Source organism: Antedon mediterranea, chromosome 4 (genome assembly GCF_964355755.1).
Source record: "Antedon mediterranea chromosome 4, ecAntMedi1.1, whole genome shotgun sequence".
Lineage (NCBI taxonomy): Eukaryota > Metazoa > Echinodermata > Crinoidea > Comatulida > Antedonidae > Antedon > Antedon mediterranea.
The window spans coordinates 25,995,948-26,014,796 of NC_092673.1; the positions used below are offsets into that span (position 1 = coordinate 25,995,948).

The 18,849-nt window shown below is 34.9% G+C and overlaps 1 protein-coding gene and 1 long non-coding RNA gene across 2 annotated transcripts; one reads left to right on the forward strand and one right to left on the reverse strand.

Annotated features, from left to right (window-relative positions):
* The first annotated feature begins 1,545 nt into the window (after positions 1-1,545).
* LOC140046164 (uncharacterized) lies at positions 1,546-7,287 on the forward strand. Its single transcript, XR_011844741.1, has 3 exons — positions 1,546-1,768; positions 3,391-3,563; positions 4,904-7,287. It is a non-coding gene; the product is annotated as an uncharacterized lncRNA (long non-coding RNA).
* Positions 7,288-13,954: 6,667 nt separating this feature from the next.
* Positions 13,955-16,901, reverse strand: LOC140047740 (uncharacterized). Its single transcript, XM_072092775.1, has 6 exons — positions 16,750-16,901; positions 16,155-16,375; positions 15,427-15,605; positions 14,944-15,227; positions 14,703-14,829; positions 13,955-14,379 (listed from the first exon to the last, which is right to left on the reverse strand). The coding sequence occupies exons 1-6, from the start codon at positions 16,899-16,901 to the stop codon at positions 14,299-14,301; spliced, it is 1,044 nt and encodes a 347-aa protein (XP_071948876.1). The 3' UTR covers positions 13,955-14,298.
* Between the last annotated feature and the right edge of the window lie 1,948 nt (positions 16,902-18,849).

An 18,849-nucleotide genomic window follows, 5' to 3' on the forward strand; every position in this document is an offset into this window, starting at 1 on the left:
TCTTATGTGCACTGAATAGGGGCTGGAAGTTGTGCACTGAGGGGCTAGTCGTATGTGCACTGAAAGGGGCTAACAGTTGTGCACTGATGGGCTAGTCGTATGTGCACTGAAAGGCTGAAAGGGGCTAGCAGTTGTGCACTGAGGGGCTAGTCATGTGTGAAATGAATAGGGATGGCCGATATGTGTTCAAAGAGTGAAATTACACATTGTAAGTTAAATGTATATAGCGCAAAATACAAATAGTCTCTATGCGCTGTTTAGCACAAGTGTGAAAATGAAAATGTTGATGTCAAATAAACCACGAAATAGCCTAAATAAACCGAATAAATTGACAACAGAAAAAGTCCGAAAACGGAATCTCACATCACCACACTGTTTCACTAACTTGTCAAAACATGCTAACTATTGACTATCCTGCCTAACAAACAATCAATCATACTGGTATGAAAAGTCTACCCTTCCCATAATTCAAACATACTGAAGTAAATGGATATTTAAGGGTTTTGTATTTACTGTTGGTTTATTACATGTGGTACACTTCAATATAGAAACGATAAAGATAACCATGACAATAAATGTTTGCTAATGGATAATTGTTTTATATATTTTACATATAGTAAAAGTACACTCTTATGAATTAGACATATATTACCTAGCAATCCTTTTTGATCCACGTATGTGCATTTAAAGTAATGATCTATTTAAACCTTGATAAGATAAAAATAACTCAAATCAATAGTACATTATATACTATTATAATAATTATAATAAATGTATAGAGATGTCTGTATGCATGCATGGTGTACAGTTCGTGTTTACATGATGGAGTGCGAACGCACACACATGTGTTTATTTAGGCCTGTATGTATGCCTATTTATGTACACGTCTATATAATTATAACTTTTAAAAACAATTTTGATTTTGATTTTGATTAATATTAATAAATGAGTAAATGGTTATAGCATAATTGTATAAAACACAAGCAATATGATTACTTGTTATTGTTATTATTGATATTCTAATGTTGAATAAAATTGAATAAAGGTGGTACATGCCACAAAAATATTTTTAAAAAATGTGGTACACTAGGAATGACCATTTGGTTTTCGCGAAAGGTTCTGGGTTAAAAACCTTTATTTACTTGTGTTTACCGCCGAATTGAACAGTCATGAGCTGTATATGTTTTGAATTTGATAACAATTTTAGCACAGGTATAATTTATATAACCTTTTTTTACTTTTATCATTATTCTGTCAGTTAATTTGCCTTTTGATTTATACTTTTTATATAATAAATTATTATATAAAACAGTGAAATATACTATTACTAATAGTAACGCCCACAGCATGTAAAATGGTCATGTGATTTGTTGTAGTGGATATTAAAAGTAATCATTTCCAACAATAATTGGCCTTGAGCTTATGGGAAAAAAATATCCCGTCATATTTAAAGGACTGACCAATGAGGTGATGAATTTGCAATCTTAGTTGTGAGGTAATCAAATTGTGCAAGGAGCCGGTGGGATTACTGTCTACTCAGGCTCGGATTATCTAAGTTCGTAGAAGTTGATTTCAAACTTGTCCAGGGCACGAAATTTCCACTTCGATATAAGTATAAATATACGAGCAAGTAAGTAGTTAGATTCATTTCATGTCTGTACGGCGGACTGAATCATACTACAGGTCAACGATACTGTAAGACATAGGAAAACCATCGATTATTATTATCCTTGTTAAAAGACGTTACTCTGTACATATTTACATAAACGTAAGTGAACTCTTTATTTTTTATTATTGCATTATTTTGGACTTAATTTACGATTGTCGTTTTTATTTGGTTATCTTTCTAGTTTTATGTTTATTGGTTAATGGAATGCAACATTTTTAATTTAGGACGAAACGCAAGGACGAAGCTCGACGCAATTAATTTTACCATTCACGACGAGATGGATCAACATCTATCGTGTCGTGATTGGTCAAATTCATTGCGTTGCGCTTGCGTTGCGTCCAAGTGGGGACCGTAGAATGAGTAATTTGAGTTAAAATAGACTTTGATAATAAGGAAACATGTACGTTTCTGTAGGATCAGACGATTTTTTAGACGACGATAGAATATTACCAATAGTATAACATGGGTACACGTGCGTAATTAGTGAGTGATACGGCGGCGACGAAAGCATATCAAACCACAATTCATGCACACGCGATAGGCTACTAACGGCTGGGTACTATTAAAGTATATAATAAAAATGGGCCATTAAATCCTAAATCAACATGATACAACATATTACAGTAAATAAATATTTGTAATTAAAAAGCGAAGTGTTGCTATAATAATAAAATGGGTCTTTTAAGCCGAAGTTATTGTGATATATCTTAACATTAATAATAATAATAATAGGTTTGCAATTAATAGCAGATAACAACCATTATGGAACATAATACAATGATTGATATCAATTATTGCATACGTCACCCAGATGTTGTTATATATAACCGTAGTAAAAAAAAACGGGTTCTTTCAGCCGAAATTATCTTATAACATAATATACACATTAGAGATTTGTAATTAGCAGTGTATAGAATAATAACAACCGGTTTTAATCTTAATAAGATGGCACTAACATGATTGATAATAATGTATACGTCGTCCTTATAGTGTTGCTATAGTGTTACGTCTGTCAAATTCATGATTTATTTTGACATAGGTACATTAGTTGATAATGATAAATCTCTTATTGTTTATAATCAGATATGTATCATACGTCGCTGCAGTAGATTGAAAGCCAATGTACGAATGCAGCAATAATAAGTATGCATTGTATTCGTTATACAATGACATAGGATTCTTAATGTTGTATTATAATGTTCGCGAACGTTCATATTCGGTAAATGAACACTGTTATATCATATATTAATATCAGGGAATGGCGCCTGCTATTAATTTACTGGTTGTTGTTTACGTGCAATGGGTTGTGTCTAATTTTGTATTATGGACCCACGTAAAAAAAGACCTATCAATTAACTTAGGCCTATATTAATGTTTTATATGCGCGGGGGAAAAAGCAGTTTAGATTAGTGATAGATATATAAATTTACCGCAATACCAGAGAAGAATAAATTTCACTCTTCCCTGGCAATACATATTTAGGAGGGTTTTTTTTAAACTATTTAACTATTTTGACTATTTTAAAACTGTGTGTTTAAATCAAGATCAATGTTTTCTCGTTCGTTTCCTGAAAAATCTTATTCACTTTTACTTGTTGTTCAACTCATATATTCTAAATAAGGAAACATGTTTTATGTTTACCGTTGCTTTTTCGTCCATGACATAAACAAAGCATTTTCCAATTATTGGATCAATGAAGTCATTATCTTTTCTTATCTCAGATCAGTATCCAACGATGAATCGGGTGATGAAGCAAAGCACGATACTTGTAATGGCCGCTTTACTGTTATTGTGTCTTATGGTGGATGTTAGCGAGTCAGCGTCGTCTCCGAACCGTAGGAACAGGTACAGGATGAAGCTAAGCCGAAAGTTAATGCAACCATCTACGGGAAATGTAAGTAGTTTGTAGTCTATAATCTGACACTAAGCCCCCAGAAGACGAACTGTTTTTTACGGTAAAGCAATTTCGAAGTATTTATAGTTGGTTGGGGATATTCCTTTAATATTGACCGAAATATTTCGGAATGTTGGTTCACATTAGAGCAACATTAAGCCGATCGTAATTCATTCAGACCAATCACAACGCGATGGGTCATCCGGACTGCCACTTGTGATTGGTTAACTCACTAATTTGTGTAAATAGCCAGATGGGTTATGGATATCTAAAAAATTAAAAGATGATTTCTGCGAAGGAATTACACGTAAATTCTTTAGTCTTTTACACACAAAAATGTTAGCATATTTTTAGAAATATATCGAGTGTTATAATAAATAACTGTGATAAATGGAAATAGTCATATTTTCAAAACCGATTAATTGAACAATACATAAAACATTCACTTAATAATATTCAGATCCTAATGGGATTAAACTGTACTGAATGTAATCGTTCAAATACAACATTCTACAAAGTTCGAACCCATTGGTCAAATCAACATCTATAAACTAATTGTTATAGGGTGATCACTTTTATGATAAAAGAGACTTCAACAGTTAACGATATTTATTTGTTTAGTATTGATGTATATACACAATATAAAATGAAAATGTATTTAATTAGGAAATCCTTACGGATCAGTAATAGGCTCTTATTATAGGCAAAACTTTCTTGACCTACTCCTATGAGTATACCACCTATTTATCTATAAATATATAATATCTACATACTAAAAATAACGTATAAGTCATCCTACTTCTACCGTCTACATTTTTAATAGATTTTGTTTAAAATTATACACTGGAAACCCAGCCTTTTAGCAAATAATTCTATATAATAAAAAAACATCGATGACCGACAGGTTGAGCTTCAATTTTAAAACTTGAATCACAAATGGTTTTTTTTATGATATTCAATACATCATGGGTTGATAACAATTATTTAATATAAAAAATGAATTAAAAGCATTTTTATTACGCTGAAATATGAAAGGTCTTATCAAGTTACATACGTTATATGTCATATAACAGGGGACTGATGAAATAGAGTCAAAGAAATATTAATCATTTTTTATATCACGTTTAAGGTACATCAAGTTAAACTAACTCTGGTATCTTCTTCAGACAAGAAGGAATTTCTTTTTCAATTATAAATATTATTTACGTCGTGTAACAACGTGTATTAATTTTGTAACGAAACGTTTCACATATTTAAAATGAAACTATAATCCTTTCATGCCAATCTTTACTTTAATATGATACTTTATTGTACTTTTTATGTTTGTTTTTTTTTTAAAGTTTCGTGGATCATCATGCGCCACAGACAAAAGTGGACGACTTTGCTCAGTCAATCCAAAAAGCTGGGTGTCCGGACTGACCGAATGCTGCCCAGGTTACAAGTGTGTCGTCACAATGCAGACGGTACCAGGTTTTACGATAACTCGTGTCAGACCACAATGCAAGCCCACATGAAAAGCTGCTGGAGAAACGAGACAATAAAACACCTATACTACAAGAATATTATATTTGTATCGTTAATTTGGTTACAGGAATGTCTGGGAAGCTACGGTACCCTACAATATCTGACCTGAAACAATTTATTCTTTTAAATGTACCAAACCTCACTAGCTCGTCTGTGGACACCCACCCGCTGGGAGAAGCAACCCCGTGTGCATTACAGTTTGTCAGCATCCAGCATCATACAAACACTAAACGTGTTACGAAATTTAACTTTAGGGCTAGACAGTCTCATAAGTATACGGTGACTTACTGTGAATTGAACGTATAAAACACAGACCTGCCAAGATGTCGAGAAGACAACAAAACAAAATTAACCTCAGTTGTATTGTCATGAGACTCATTCTTGCCTTACAGGAAATGTTCAGTCCCGCTAAATAATAAACCAAGATTTACGAAAATGAATTTGAAAAAAAAAAAATTAAATACGAAGAAACCAACAGAAACCAGTAATAAAACTCATTAGGAAACAAATCAGACACAATTACAGAAGTTATTGATAAAACTTTTGTTTATAGAGAAATTAAATTACTTCATACTAATATTAATAACAATTTCCTCGTCCACAATATAAAATATAAATAAACTTATTGAGTTTTATATACTTGTATTGTTGTATAAATGTTAAAATGGTGTGCAATGCTTGAATACCTTTATTTATTTGTTAAGAATGAACTTTGGTGAATTTTAGAAGTGAACCTTCCACCGAATTGTTCGCATACTAATGAAAAATAGTAAATTATTTGAATCAAAACTAGAAAAGACAATTACTGGGTTACAATGATTGAACATGGACTTTCGCAACGAGAAGTTTATACGGCCCATTATAAAAACATGTATAAAAAGTACAGTTATAATTTGTGGTTTTCAATCCTCTATTCACATTTCGTATAATAATGTATAACACGTGTAGTATTATAGTTTATTGTAATTATTTTATGTATAATTGTGTATTATTTGTACATTACAATGTAACAGTTGTATAAAATATATTTGTTGTAGCAGGTACTGCTGACAAGTTACAAGCAATATGTTTTCTCCAAAATTTCAACCATTTTTAAACAAACTTGTATGGGTCTTAGGGATATGTACTTTAATATTTACGGATATTTAATGTTATCAATATTAGGCCTACTTAACTAAATTAACAAAACACACTCGGAGTCTTGGGTTTTTAGATCAATTTATAGGTAATTTCTTGTTATACAAAGCTTTTTGCGACAACCTACAAGCAGATCGAAAATCAAAAGCTACCTTTATTTAAGGCACCGACCTGGTAATTATTACCAGGTCAGTGCTTAAGCATGGTTCCCACTAGAATGCAACGCAGCGACGTATAGACGCAAAGTGATGTATTGCGTAATCACAAGTGGGAACCGACGATGCAACAGTTCTGCAAACATCGCAGGTTTGATTTCACACAGGCGGGGGCAAACACAATGATTGGAAGGGTATTTCCTTGCGTGGCGTAGATTGCGTTATGTTGCGTCGCTAGTGGGAACCACGTTTTAATGAATTACGAAAAAGTCAGAATATAGTCTCTATTTATATAATCAGGTATAGTCTTTCTACAACAATAGTTTGAAATCATTAAGCATTGTAATGGTTCATCAATAGATTATTTTGAGATATCATAGTTTTGATGAATAAATGAATGCATTTACGCTGTTCATCAATATATTTATTAATTACTTTATAAAATCAATTTATTGGAGTCTTTTAATAATTAAAATGCACTCGTATTGGAAACAAATTAAGCCGTAATCACAATATTGGACTATTTGTGCTAAACTAATGACGTCATGTAGCTAAAACAAATGAAATAATTAGTAGTTATCAGTTGAAAATAAACAAATATGTGCTTATTAGTTGTTGTTTTGTCAAGCCAAAGTCAGATTCTATAATACGTGAAATTTCTTTACCTAATTACCTTTGGGATCAGTGATCGTCAAGCTTGGTTCCCTCTTAAGCGTGGTTCCCACTAGCGACGCAACGCAAGGACGTAACGCAATGCAAGTGAATTGACCAATCACAAGCGATGGCTTATTCGCTTGTGATTGCTAACTGTCTATAACTTCGCTTGTCATTGGTTAAAACGCTTGCGTTGCGTTTACGTCCTTGCGTTACGTTCTAGTGGGAACCAAGCTTTAGACGCAACGCAAGAACGTAAACGCAACGCAAGCGAGTTGACCAATGACAAGCGACAGTTCGAATAATCCATCGCTTGTGATTGGTCAATTTACTTCTTTGGGTCTCAAGTGCGTGTTAAGCATGGTATGCCGAGTCATGACTCGATTGGTCTGTAATTGGAAGTGTCCTACGACTTGACGCCTTCTTGCAAAGGGTTCTTTTGGTTCCCACTAGAACGCAACGGCAGGCAATCTCAAGTGATGGATTATTCGAACAGTCGCGTGTGATTGGTCAACTCGCTTGCGTTGCGTCTACGTCCTTGCGTTGTGTCATAGTGGGAACCAAGCTTTACTGATTCTAATATTACATTTAAAAATACACAAAATACGGTGTCGTGATAGCAACATGGATAGGCACATAGTTAAATAATCTCTCTACAATTTTTAAACATAATATATGATAGTGTATGATTCATGACTTGACGTCAAAATACACTTATTCATTGTCATTACTTTATCAGACCTCACAGTAACACAAGTTATGTAAACGCCTTCAGTTATGTTATTAATGTTATGTTTCACATTTATGTGAATTGTAGTTTGATGACAACATTCAATAACCTGCACAATTGCGATATACGATAACCTTACACAAATTGAAAGTGTGCGCTCTCTTTAAAACATGACCTCTATGTCAACGTACACAAGGAACAACGACAGAAACAACAAAACAACTCAATTATCATTAATATGAATTGCAACGTTTGTTCCTAATTGTGTACTTTGAGATAACTGTGCCAAGGAGAATGGTAATTTAGTAAAGAATGGGTTTCTAAAATCAAAACTATATTTAGAATATGTTATGACTTAGTGAATAATTCCTTAATCTTGTCAGTGTGTATAATGCTAATGAATTGCTCGTTATCGAGTAAAACCAAATTATTTTTCTTTCACGTGTTTAGTGGGTGATGATTGCTATTAAACCTAAAAAGGTTATCAAATCGATAGTGGATTATAGTAGGCCTCATACAGTGTAGAAAATGTATTTTTGGCAGGTGGTTGGGGGTCGGGACGAATTAGCTTCCGAAGCATGCTTGCCAAGGAGTTTGAATAAAGGAGAGGGACCACGATGCCATGTAATGGGTAAAGAAACTTTGGACTAATGTCTATACGTGCCAAACGCAACTTCCGAGACGGTCGGTACACAGCTTCTATGCCTGTTAAACACGCACACACACACATATACAAAGCTTAGTTACCAGGGACGCAACGCATGGACGTGGACGTATGCGCAACACTCAAGTGATTTGACCAATAAACGCGATGATCCATCCATCCAACCAACCATGCGTTACATCCTAATGGGAAAGCTATTTAAACGGTGGGATGCCCATGCGTGTCAAGAGATACAGGGAGTAAAATGTTACACTTCTCTATATATTATCTATACCTGGTCTAAACTAAAGGCCTACGCACACACATATAAAAGTATATATCATGGAGGAGTGAAATTACATGTACACACTTTACAAAACATTTAAAGCCTTGTCTATACTCTCAAAATTTATGTGACAGAAAATGTGATATGCCCATATATGGACATGACGATAATACCATATTTGGGCATATCACTAACATAATTGGGCACATCACACTTTTTTTGTCAAACTAGTTTAATAGTGTGGACAGGAATTAATACTATTTTTGCGTGACTATGCCCACGCAGATTTGCATCCACGCCGAACCGCGAGCGCGTAGGACACACTCAACAAACTCTAAGAACACTCGAAGTTAATGACAGTCTAATCACGTTAAATCAAACACGTAAGAATAGATTAAATATTGTAAAGAAATGATAAACTGTTTTCACAAATTGACTTAGCTAAGCCGTTCATTATAAGAAGGATTACATTGAAATATCGAACATGAGATAGCAGAACTAAGTACCCATGACAAGATTGCGTAACAAAATAAAGATGACATTAAATAAAAACAAAATAAATGTTATAACACTACTCGAAACTTATTTGATGTATGAGGTATATGGTTAATGAACATGGTTTTTGATTAATTTCATTATTTTTGTGCTTATCGATAAATCGTTTATGGTCACAAACCAAAAGAGCTTCGAAAAATCTCGACAAAATCCTCTACCTCCTCTCATCTTCTAGAGAAAAATAAAAAGTGCGATACAGATTAAAGAGCTACCAAATAAATTAATCTGATTTTATTCATACAGGCAAACAAAAATAACTATTCTAGTACAGTAGAGTAATGAGTCAGTGTAAAGTCTAAACAGGCCTACATTTGCCAAGTTTCAACGTCGTGGGTGTTTTTCCATACAGTTGTAATCTCCATACCCAGGGGTATAATTATACAATACTCGATTGGATCATTATATTGCCCAAATACAATATTTTCACACTGACCCACCGTCACATGGCTGAAATTTTGAATGCATGCGCGTCATAGCTGTTCTATAAGATGTGTTTAAAGGCCAATCTACACAGACAATCGTAACAGTAAGCGGCAAACCGCGTAGCTTGTTCGCACATAAAATCTGTATCTATCTATCCTGAGCCGAAACTACCCGTCGGCTTCGCGTTATGTGTATAAAAGGAATAACATAGATTCTAAATTTATTTGTATTACCGTTACCGCTCGTCTGTGTAAATTGGCCTTTAATTGGCCTTTTAGGTGGTGGGGGAAAATCAGTCCAGGCGACCCTACCCTCGTCGTCGTTTGCTCACCGACTACATTGTGCATGTTATGTAATAATCATACGACACGTGTAAAGCAAAGAATTTAATCTCATGCTGTACGCATTGAATTAATCATAATTTCAAATATCTTTATTTTAATCTTTTACTTAACAATTTTTACAAGAAGCCGTCATCCAAATGTAAAAACATGATTAGTATACTTAACGCATTACATAACCGGTTTAGGCCCTACTTTAACTTCATAACAACAATATGAATAATTTATCATATCTGCATGCAAGTTTACAGAGACGATACTAATAATTATTCTTTAATATCGCGTTACGTCGATTTAAAATAACTACCGGTATTAAGTAATGCTGATTTCCAGTATTATGGATATCAAACGTACATTGAATATGGACCACAGTGTTCGCTATTTCGTCATCGAGTATTTCTGTGACGTAAACACTATGGGAACCCGGCTGTCTGAGATCGATGGAGCCATGGTGAAAGTGTGTTAATGACGTAGTTGATGATAAATCAAGTGTCTAATTTACTAATGATCAATCGATTTTTATATTAGTTATCGAGGAAAACAATTAAATTACAATCGGTTATTTTCGAATCTTATCTTTCTTCAGGGCTAACTATTGCGTTGAAATATACAATACAATGACGTGACGTATCTGACTATCATTATTATTATAGGCCTAAGATTGATCAAAGTCGATAAATAATTGTTGCTGCCCCGATGTCATCTTCATTTAAAAAAAAGAATTAGGGTAGGAATAAACAGATTATAAATCAGGCAAAACTAGGCTCCTAACGACTTTCCACCGAGGAGCCAGAATTCAAGTAACGTACAGTTTGTTTGCTATCGGACGCAACTTAACCACGTAAGCGCACAACGCAAGTGAGTTGACCATTGACCAGCGAAATTTCAGGCGATCCGTCGCGTTGTAATTAGTCAAATTACTTGCTTTGTGCGCCTATAACGTCTATTACGCCTAATTTTTATTTTGCATAGCCTAGTTGTGTCACAGTAACTGGTACGAACTAGAACATTTAAATTATGTTAATTGAAATAAAAATAATTAATTTTGAGAACACTACCAAGATTAGGCTACTAATTCCTATTTTTAATCATCCAAATTACGTAGATGCATAACACGTAAAATACTAAGAATAAAAACACAGAATATTGACATGTCATTTTCTTCATATAAAAACAATTAAAAAACAGAGTATATAAACATGTTTTCCAATATCAGTATTCCTATATAATTGTTCATAACAACAATATATTATTGTAAAATGTCCGGATGACGACACTCGGCGTACCAAGATACGGTCGAAGACGGCTCTGTCTTATTATCATTATTTTATTTAATTTTTTGTAAACAGGAAAATACATATTAAGAAAAATTGGAAATCATGGTGGTATAATGAGGTATTGTTTAATAATAATACACTGATTAATAGTTCACTCTTTATTTCAACCGTTTAACCTCAAGATAATTTCCTTATAGTTACCTTGAACACGATGAATAATGCGAACTGAATTAAACATTTTCTAGGAAGACATTATCTTTTATTTTTAGTTCATCTTATTGTATGTAAAGCCTGGTTTCCATAAAATCGCTACACGACAGAGCGTAGCGATTCTATGGAAACGCTAGAATTTATCAGGGATCTAGTACCCGAGCGCTAAATATTCTTTGGTACGCGTATACGATTCATCGCCGACACAATCGGCAAAGTTGAACATGTTTGAACTTTGCCGATTTGACTGCGATGAATCGGGGAGCTTTCCCGATTGCGTCGGCAACATCTGCGCGTGTAGCGATTTTAATGGAAATAACGCTGTAGCGATTTTAATGGAAACCAGGCTTTAATTGAAAAGCGGGGGTACGAAGAACCCAGGTTCCAACTGTGAACTGCGTTACTACAGTATTTTAAACTAAGCTTTCTTAGACTATAAGATATTTCGATTGCATTGATCGAATAATCAACTTAGGCCTTGTACATTATTACAGTAAGGAGGAGACGCCAACCAAACAAAGCAGTGTCCATTTATTTATAAATGAGTGTCCCGTTAATAGGGCTGGCCCATATTTAAAATCCCATTCATTTGTTTCACGAAAAAGTGTCCTCTTAATAGGTGTGTCTGTTCTTTAATAGGGATTTCTCAAAGGAGGGGTTGGTATATTGTCCAATCCAAATATATTTTTTTCACATAAAATGAATTGATGGAAGAGGGGTAATGCATGGAAATGATCGAGAAAAACAACTGTTTTGTTTGATAGGAATTTTATCTACACACAGGTGCACAATTGGAATACATTTAGATATAGGCTACGTACCATAGGCATTTTGTTTTTCTGAAAAGCCGACTTCAATACCACACATTAGTCTAGTTTTGAGGCAATGTAAATTGTCTATTTAATACATTGTGTGAAATGTAATTTAATGCAGGGACTTTTTTTTACAACACATAATCTATCTTGACACCAATGTTGTTAGCCATCCAGATGACTTAACATTAAATATAAGCCAAATAAAGCCGGTTCGGAAAGGCGTACAATGCTTGACAATAATATATCTGTATATGCTCTTACATTATCTGTCCAGTATATCCAATAATACAGGCGTCACATGTGATAGTTCTACAGTATGTGACGATAACAGTATTTTCCTATGATTCTCGGCTTAACAATTGTAACAGAATTATCACGATCATGCTATAGTAGGGCTTAACGCACGCGGCATGCAATCGACCGCGTGGTTTCAGAGTTACAGTTTGAAATTCCCGCTGTAATTTTTTCAGTAGCAATGTGGAATCGTACCTTACGACCAGCTAAGTGTAACAAGATCATTCTCAAAATGTTCTCATTGATTCTCCCAAAATTGGTCAAAAAAATTGAAACGTTTGATGGTAATATTATGACTAGCGATAATATAGCAGTTCATTGGGATTAGCAAATCCGAACAGATATGGATAGACCTCTATGGATAGACCTCTATGGATAGACTTCTATAATAATATGGATAGACTTCTATATGGATAGACCTATATAAGCTTACTAAACTGTAAGGCACTTATGAGGCACTAAACACACCCACCACTTCCTCAATCATTAGTATTGTACTACTGTACGATCATTTTTCTAGTGGCCTTTATATCGTTTTGTGTACAGTGTAATATGGTACAATATAACAACTGTTTTTATAGCAATTAATAAGCATATCGTCACAGAATTTCAACATTATTGAAAAGATAAATAAAACCAGCCTACCTTAAATGTACCTAAGACTAGTATGCAATCATCTTTTAGGTTCAATTTATCCTTTGTCCTACAGTAGTGTTCAATCGTAGGCATGTTGTATTGAGAAACTACGGGACGTGGGTTAAACGTTCCACGTGGCAACAATGGTATTACGTAACAACAACATTCTTACGTTTCAGAGGCCTTATAGTCATCTTCTTGAAAACACACGTCCAATATTGTATTTTTAGAATATATATGCAAACGATGAACACATGTAAACACACAATAAATGTGTAATTGGTTTTGTTGTAGAAATTATACTGTAGGCCTATATTTAAATATACAATTTGTTATATTTAAAAACGCATACCGTCGTGTGTAACGTCATTTCAATTGTATGTTTGTTTTAATTTGTTTTCCACTATCTGGTTTGAGGTCAGGGAAAATTAAACAAAAGAATTGACAGTCATGAGCAGTTTAAAGGAAAAAAAGTGGCTCATGTTAAGGATATGTATTACCTGAGGGAATAATGAAATCAATTAAGTATAATTTCACTTTTCCTTCATGGTATTACTGTATTATATCATATTGGGGTTGGTTGGTCGTAAAAAAAATCACTGAGAATGATCTAGTATATTCGTCAGGGGTTTAACAGTTGGGCTGAGGCTACTTCTGTACCACCCATCACAATAACGTTTATGGTGATTCCCATAAATAAATATATATGTATAATGAAGGGCTACTGTTGCCCAAAAGCTCGGCTAACTTTTCTGGCTGTTTTACTTATCGTTTTGATTTAGCTTTTCGCTTCTTTTTTTTGTATCTCCATTGAGATCCAGCCACTGATACCCACAGCATTGTCATTTTTTCAATAATTTGCCTTTGGATTTATAATAAACAATACAATAATAAAATGTGTCATCATAAACTGTATCTATTAATTTGTCACAATTATCGCTTGTGCATTTAGAATACGTTCACTATTTCCCCTCCATTTTGGAAATTTTTGTTTTCCTTTTTTGGCTGGCAGAAATATTTGTTGTGATGCTTTAGGCCTACATCATCGTTTTGAATCAAAGATCTTCGTAGCCAGAAATCGTTTTTGAGCCGCTAGAACGACATGTCAGGATACTCCACGTAAACAAGGCACCGTCCTGTAGAGAAATGTAATTTTAATATAGTTTATACATCGAATATTTGTAATTGTTAATCGCCGAATGTCATATTGTTTATATAGTCTTTAGATAGATACAGTACAGACTTCTGGTGGTGCGGTGGCCGCGGCCACAAGTCCCCTAATCACTTATCATTACATATTATTTTTGAATGCTTGTTTTGGGGACAAGCTCATCCGATTAGCTCATCCGAGAGGATGAAAGATGAAGTTAACAACATCTTTGGTTGAGATTTGCTTCTGAAAATTTAAGTTGTATTTTATAATCGAACCAAGTACGACAGAAATAAAACTGCAACTTACATATATTAACCCTGGTAGTGAAGACCAAAATGCGTAATCTGGTATTAGCTCCTTGCCTTTTTTATTGTGACGGACCTTGTTGAAGATAATCCCAGCAATGAAATATGCAGTTAACGTCGGAAAAACTCTGTGAACAAAAAGTTATATTATTTAAGTAATGAAATCAAATTATGGAGATATATTATTGTATTGTTATACCATACTGATTTTCGGATGATGGATAAGGTGTCTTTCTACTTACATAATAAGCATGATAGATCCAGTACTTAAACCCTGTTTTGAAGGAGGATTTGGTGGTCCAATAGTAGGAGGATTTGGTGGTCCAATAGTAGGAGGATTTGGTGGTCCGATAGTAGGAGGATTTGGTGGTCCGATAGTAAGAGGAGGATTTGGTGGTCCGATAGTAGGAGGATTTGGTGGTCCGATAGTAGGAGGATTTGGTGGTCCGATAGTAAGAGGAGGATTTGGTGGTCCGATAGTAGGCGACTTTTCACAAACACCAGCAAATTCAAATTCGAAAATATACTATAAAATAATAAAGAATGTTGCAACGTATAGGTCTTAAAAATCGATGGTGTCGTTGTAGGAAAGAGGAATTTAGGTTTAAAAGTGCGTTGATGTTGGGTGCGCGGGCGAATAAAAGAATAGATAGTAGATGGAGATAATAATGTATTATGGACGGTCGCGGTGACTATAGCCACTACTATACAGTAAGAATAATTACCACAAATATTCCGTCGGTATATTCGTTATAAAACAACCCTTTATACGCTGCCTCCGGAACCTTGTTACCATCCGTACTATCTACATAGTCCCATTTGATGTTGTTATTACATTCGAATGACAAATATGACGTAATATTTCCAATCCCGTTTGCAAAAATGAAGAGATTTATACCAGTTTCTACACAAAAATAAAGAATCAATTTACTTCATTTAGATATTACATGAACACTTTATTGTACCATTATAGTTTTATATGTTACGCGCGTTATGACAACGGTTCCAAATTTGGTATAGATAGTAGGCCTAAAGTATCCCGGTTCCAAATTTGGTATAGATAGTAGGCCTAAAGTATCCCGGTTCCAAATTTGGTATAGAAACTAAGATAGTAGGCCTAAAGTACCCCGGTTCCAAATTTGGTATAGATAGTAGGCCTAAAGTATCCCGGTTCCAAATTTGGTATAGATAGTAGGCCTAAAGTATCCCGGTTCCAAATTTGGTATAGATAGTAGGCCTAAAGTATCCCGGTTCCAAATTTGGTATAGATAGTATAGGCCTATCCCAGTTTCGGTTTACCATTGGAAGCCCATGGACATTGGGAATGTGTCTTGGTGGACACCAGAGTCGTCGACATAATCGGCTCTGTTACCTCGACTTGCTCAGCCAACAACCATTACTCTTTAACATATAATCTCAGGAGTGTAGGCCTACACACCGGAGCGATACTCACCAATCGGATTTACGTCGTTACGATATGTTCCAAGATCAACATCATACTGATCATCATAATCAGAGGTTAACGCCGCCGTACAATTAAAACACTCTGATAAACTGCTTGGAAGAGGATGGCATATAGCAAAGTTAACCCGACAACGGTCTATAGTGTCGTTAGCAGGTAAAGCAAACGAGCACGCCTCTGTATCATTTATGTCCAAGTACCAGAATGAAGTTCTTTGAAATAGAAATAATAAGAGAATTTACAGAATTGAACTCATTTGTCGAACCTACGTTAAGCCAAGTTGTGTGCAGAAGTCCAATGTACAAAAGGATCACACAGACCGCACTTCCCTCTTCTGCTAAAGGATTACACGCCGCCTCCCTCGTCTGCCACAGAGGGGTACACTCCACATCCTTTAATTATTAAACCCACCTTTCTCTTGTTTGCCAGAGAAAGTTCATCTCTATCCCGAAAATGCAGCTTAATTGGTTATTAAATTGCCTTCGTCAGGGATGTAAGGAACGTTTTATGTTTTAATAGGCCGATCGTAGTTCAAAACACATTATCTTTAACGTATTGTCATAAACAACATAGGATACAAACTTACCCTGTCAAGTTCGAAATATCATGCCCAGGTAATTCACAGCCCGGTGTATTTATTTCTTTACTAGTGCAAATTGTGGCGAATGACATATACATCAATAATTTCACAAATAGCAGAAGCATGCAACTTCTGATGATATGTACAACAACGGCCATATTTAACTAACCTTCAATATCCGTACCTTGATATATCTATCTGTTTATATTTGTTAAACTTGATAGCGTTGATGCCTCATAGGATAGCAGCATACCTTTGTGATACAAACTGGCACGATTGAACGTAAAATCATTGACGGGGTGACGTTACTATTATAAAGCTTGGTTTCCACTAGCGACGCAACGTAACGCAATCTACGCAACATAAGAAAATGCCCTTCTAATAATTATGTTTGCCCCCGCCTAATGCGTGAAATCAAACCTGCGATGTTTGCAACACTATAATTGCGTCGTCGGTTCCCACCTGTGATTATGCAATACAGCACTTTGCCTCGCTGAGACTTTTACCACGCTTAAGAGGCGAGAGCACAAAATGTGGTTTGGGAGGTACATTCCAAACAATCTATTACCTTTCGTAACAAAATGTTTGTTTAGTTATCTTGCCTTATCCCAGCAGCGCTGGATCGATCACTCGCATCATAAATGTTAACTTTAACTTGTGATGTACCCAAATATGGTAGTGATATAACACCATCATGTTCATATACGGGCACATCACATTTTGTTGTCACATAAAGTTTGATAGTGTAGACAGAGTTTAAGGCCCCACAATTCCCCACAATTCAATCGCAAAAATAATTGGTTTTATGAGGAAACCTTTCAGTATTAAACCAATTAAGCTAACTAGTTAGGAAACCATTTAAATCATCATACATAATCGATCTACAAACTTAACGAGTATTTAATGTTTATTTGTCCGATAACCAGGAAATTACCATTTTCTTTAATTGCAAATGTATTTATCGTATTACAATATTCTTGGAAACATCAATGATATCAAGCATTAGAAAAACTGTTTATTTTTCATATTATGATAACTAATAACAAACAACAATTAATATGTGCATAATATTGCAAGGATGACCAAAAAAGAGCAAAGCTCGGTTTGGTCACCTTAAAACGACAAAAAAAAGTTACAAACGAAATTTGATCAGTACTAGATGACTGTTTCTTCAAAATAAAGAGAAATAAAGTTTTGGACAATGACATAAAGTTTGTTTTCGTCTAAGCGAATATATTTCACGCGAATCAACCATTCCTAGGTTCTGATTAGTGGCACAATTACCAAAGTAGTGGGAAATATGAATACGCATGCGTGTTAGTCAACGCTGTTGGTTCGGCTATTACAGATCACTGGTTCGCGTGGAAACCCCGCAGCTTAGGGCCTATAGGCTTATACGAGGTGGTATAATATTATGGAAATCATCAGCTTTTTGCGAACGCACATTCCCAAAATACCACTATTAAAAAGAGCGCTTCCCAATACGCCAAGTATCTGAAATGCGCACATCCATTTGACACACTCTTTCTCCTCTTTTATCATGTCATTACTTCCAAAAAGACCTAGGATTCGTAATCTACCTTTCTTTTTATTTTGAAACGAATGAAAGATGCAGTCGTAAGCTGAATCAGTGATCCGCGTTTGACAGGAATATAGCTTTTGACGAAAGATTACGTTCAAATGATTATTCTAACTAGCTAGGATTGGATTTAATAGAAAAGTGTCTTTAGCAGATTTATTCGAGAAGTAGGTTGGTACAAAGTATACGCACCGTAACGCAACAACCTACGCAACGTAAGAAAATGCCCTTCCAATAAATTGTGTTTGTCGCTGCCTGCGTGAAATCAAACCTGAGATGTTTGCAGCACTATTGCGCGCGTCGTCGGTTCTCACTTGTGATTACGCAATAGAACACTTTGCGTCGATGAAAAAAAGCAGCAATATATGTTTTAATAATAATGGGGAACCCTTATTCAGAGGACACTCCCATTTTGGTCCTCAAATGGATCCCAAATAAAGGGGTTTTAATAATGGTATAGGCGCACGTCACGAACGGTTTAGACTATGTACAACAATGTATCAAGTGAGAAAATGATTCAAATTCGA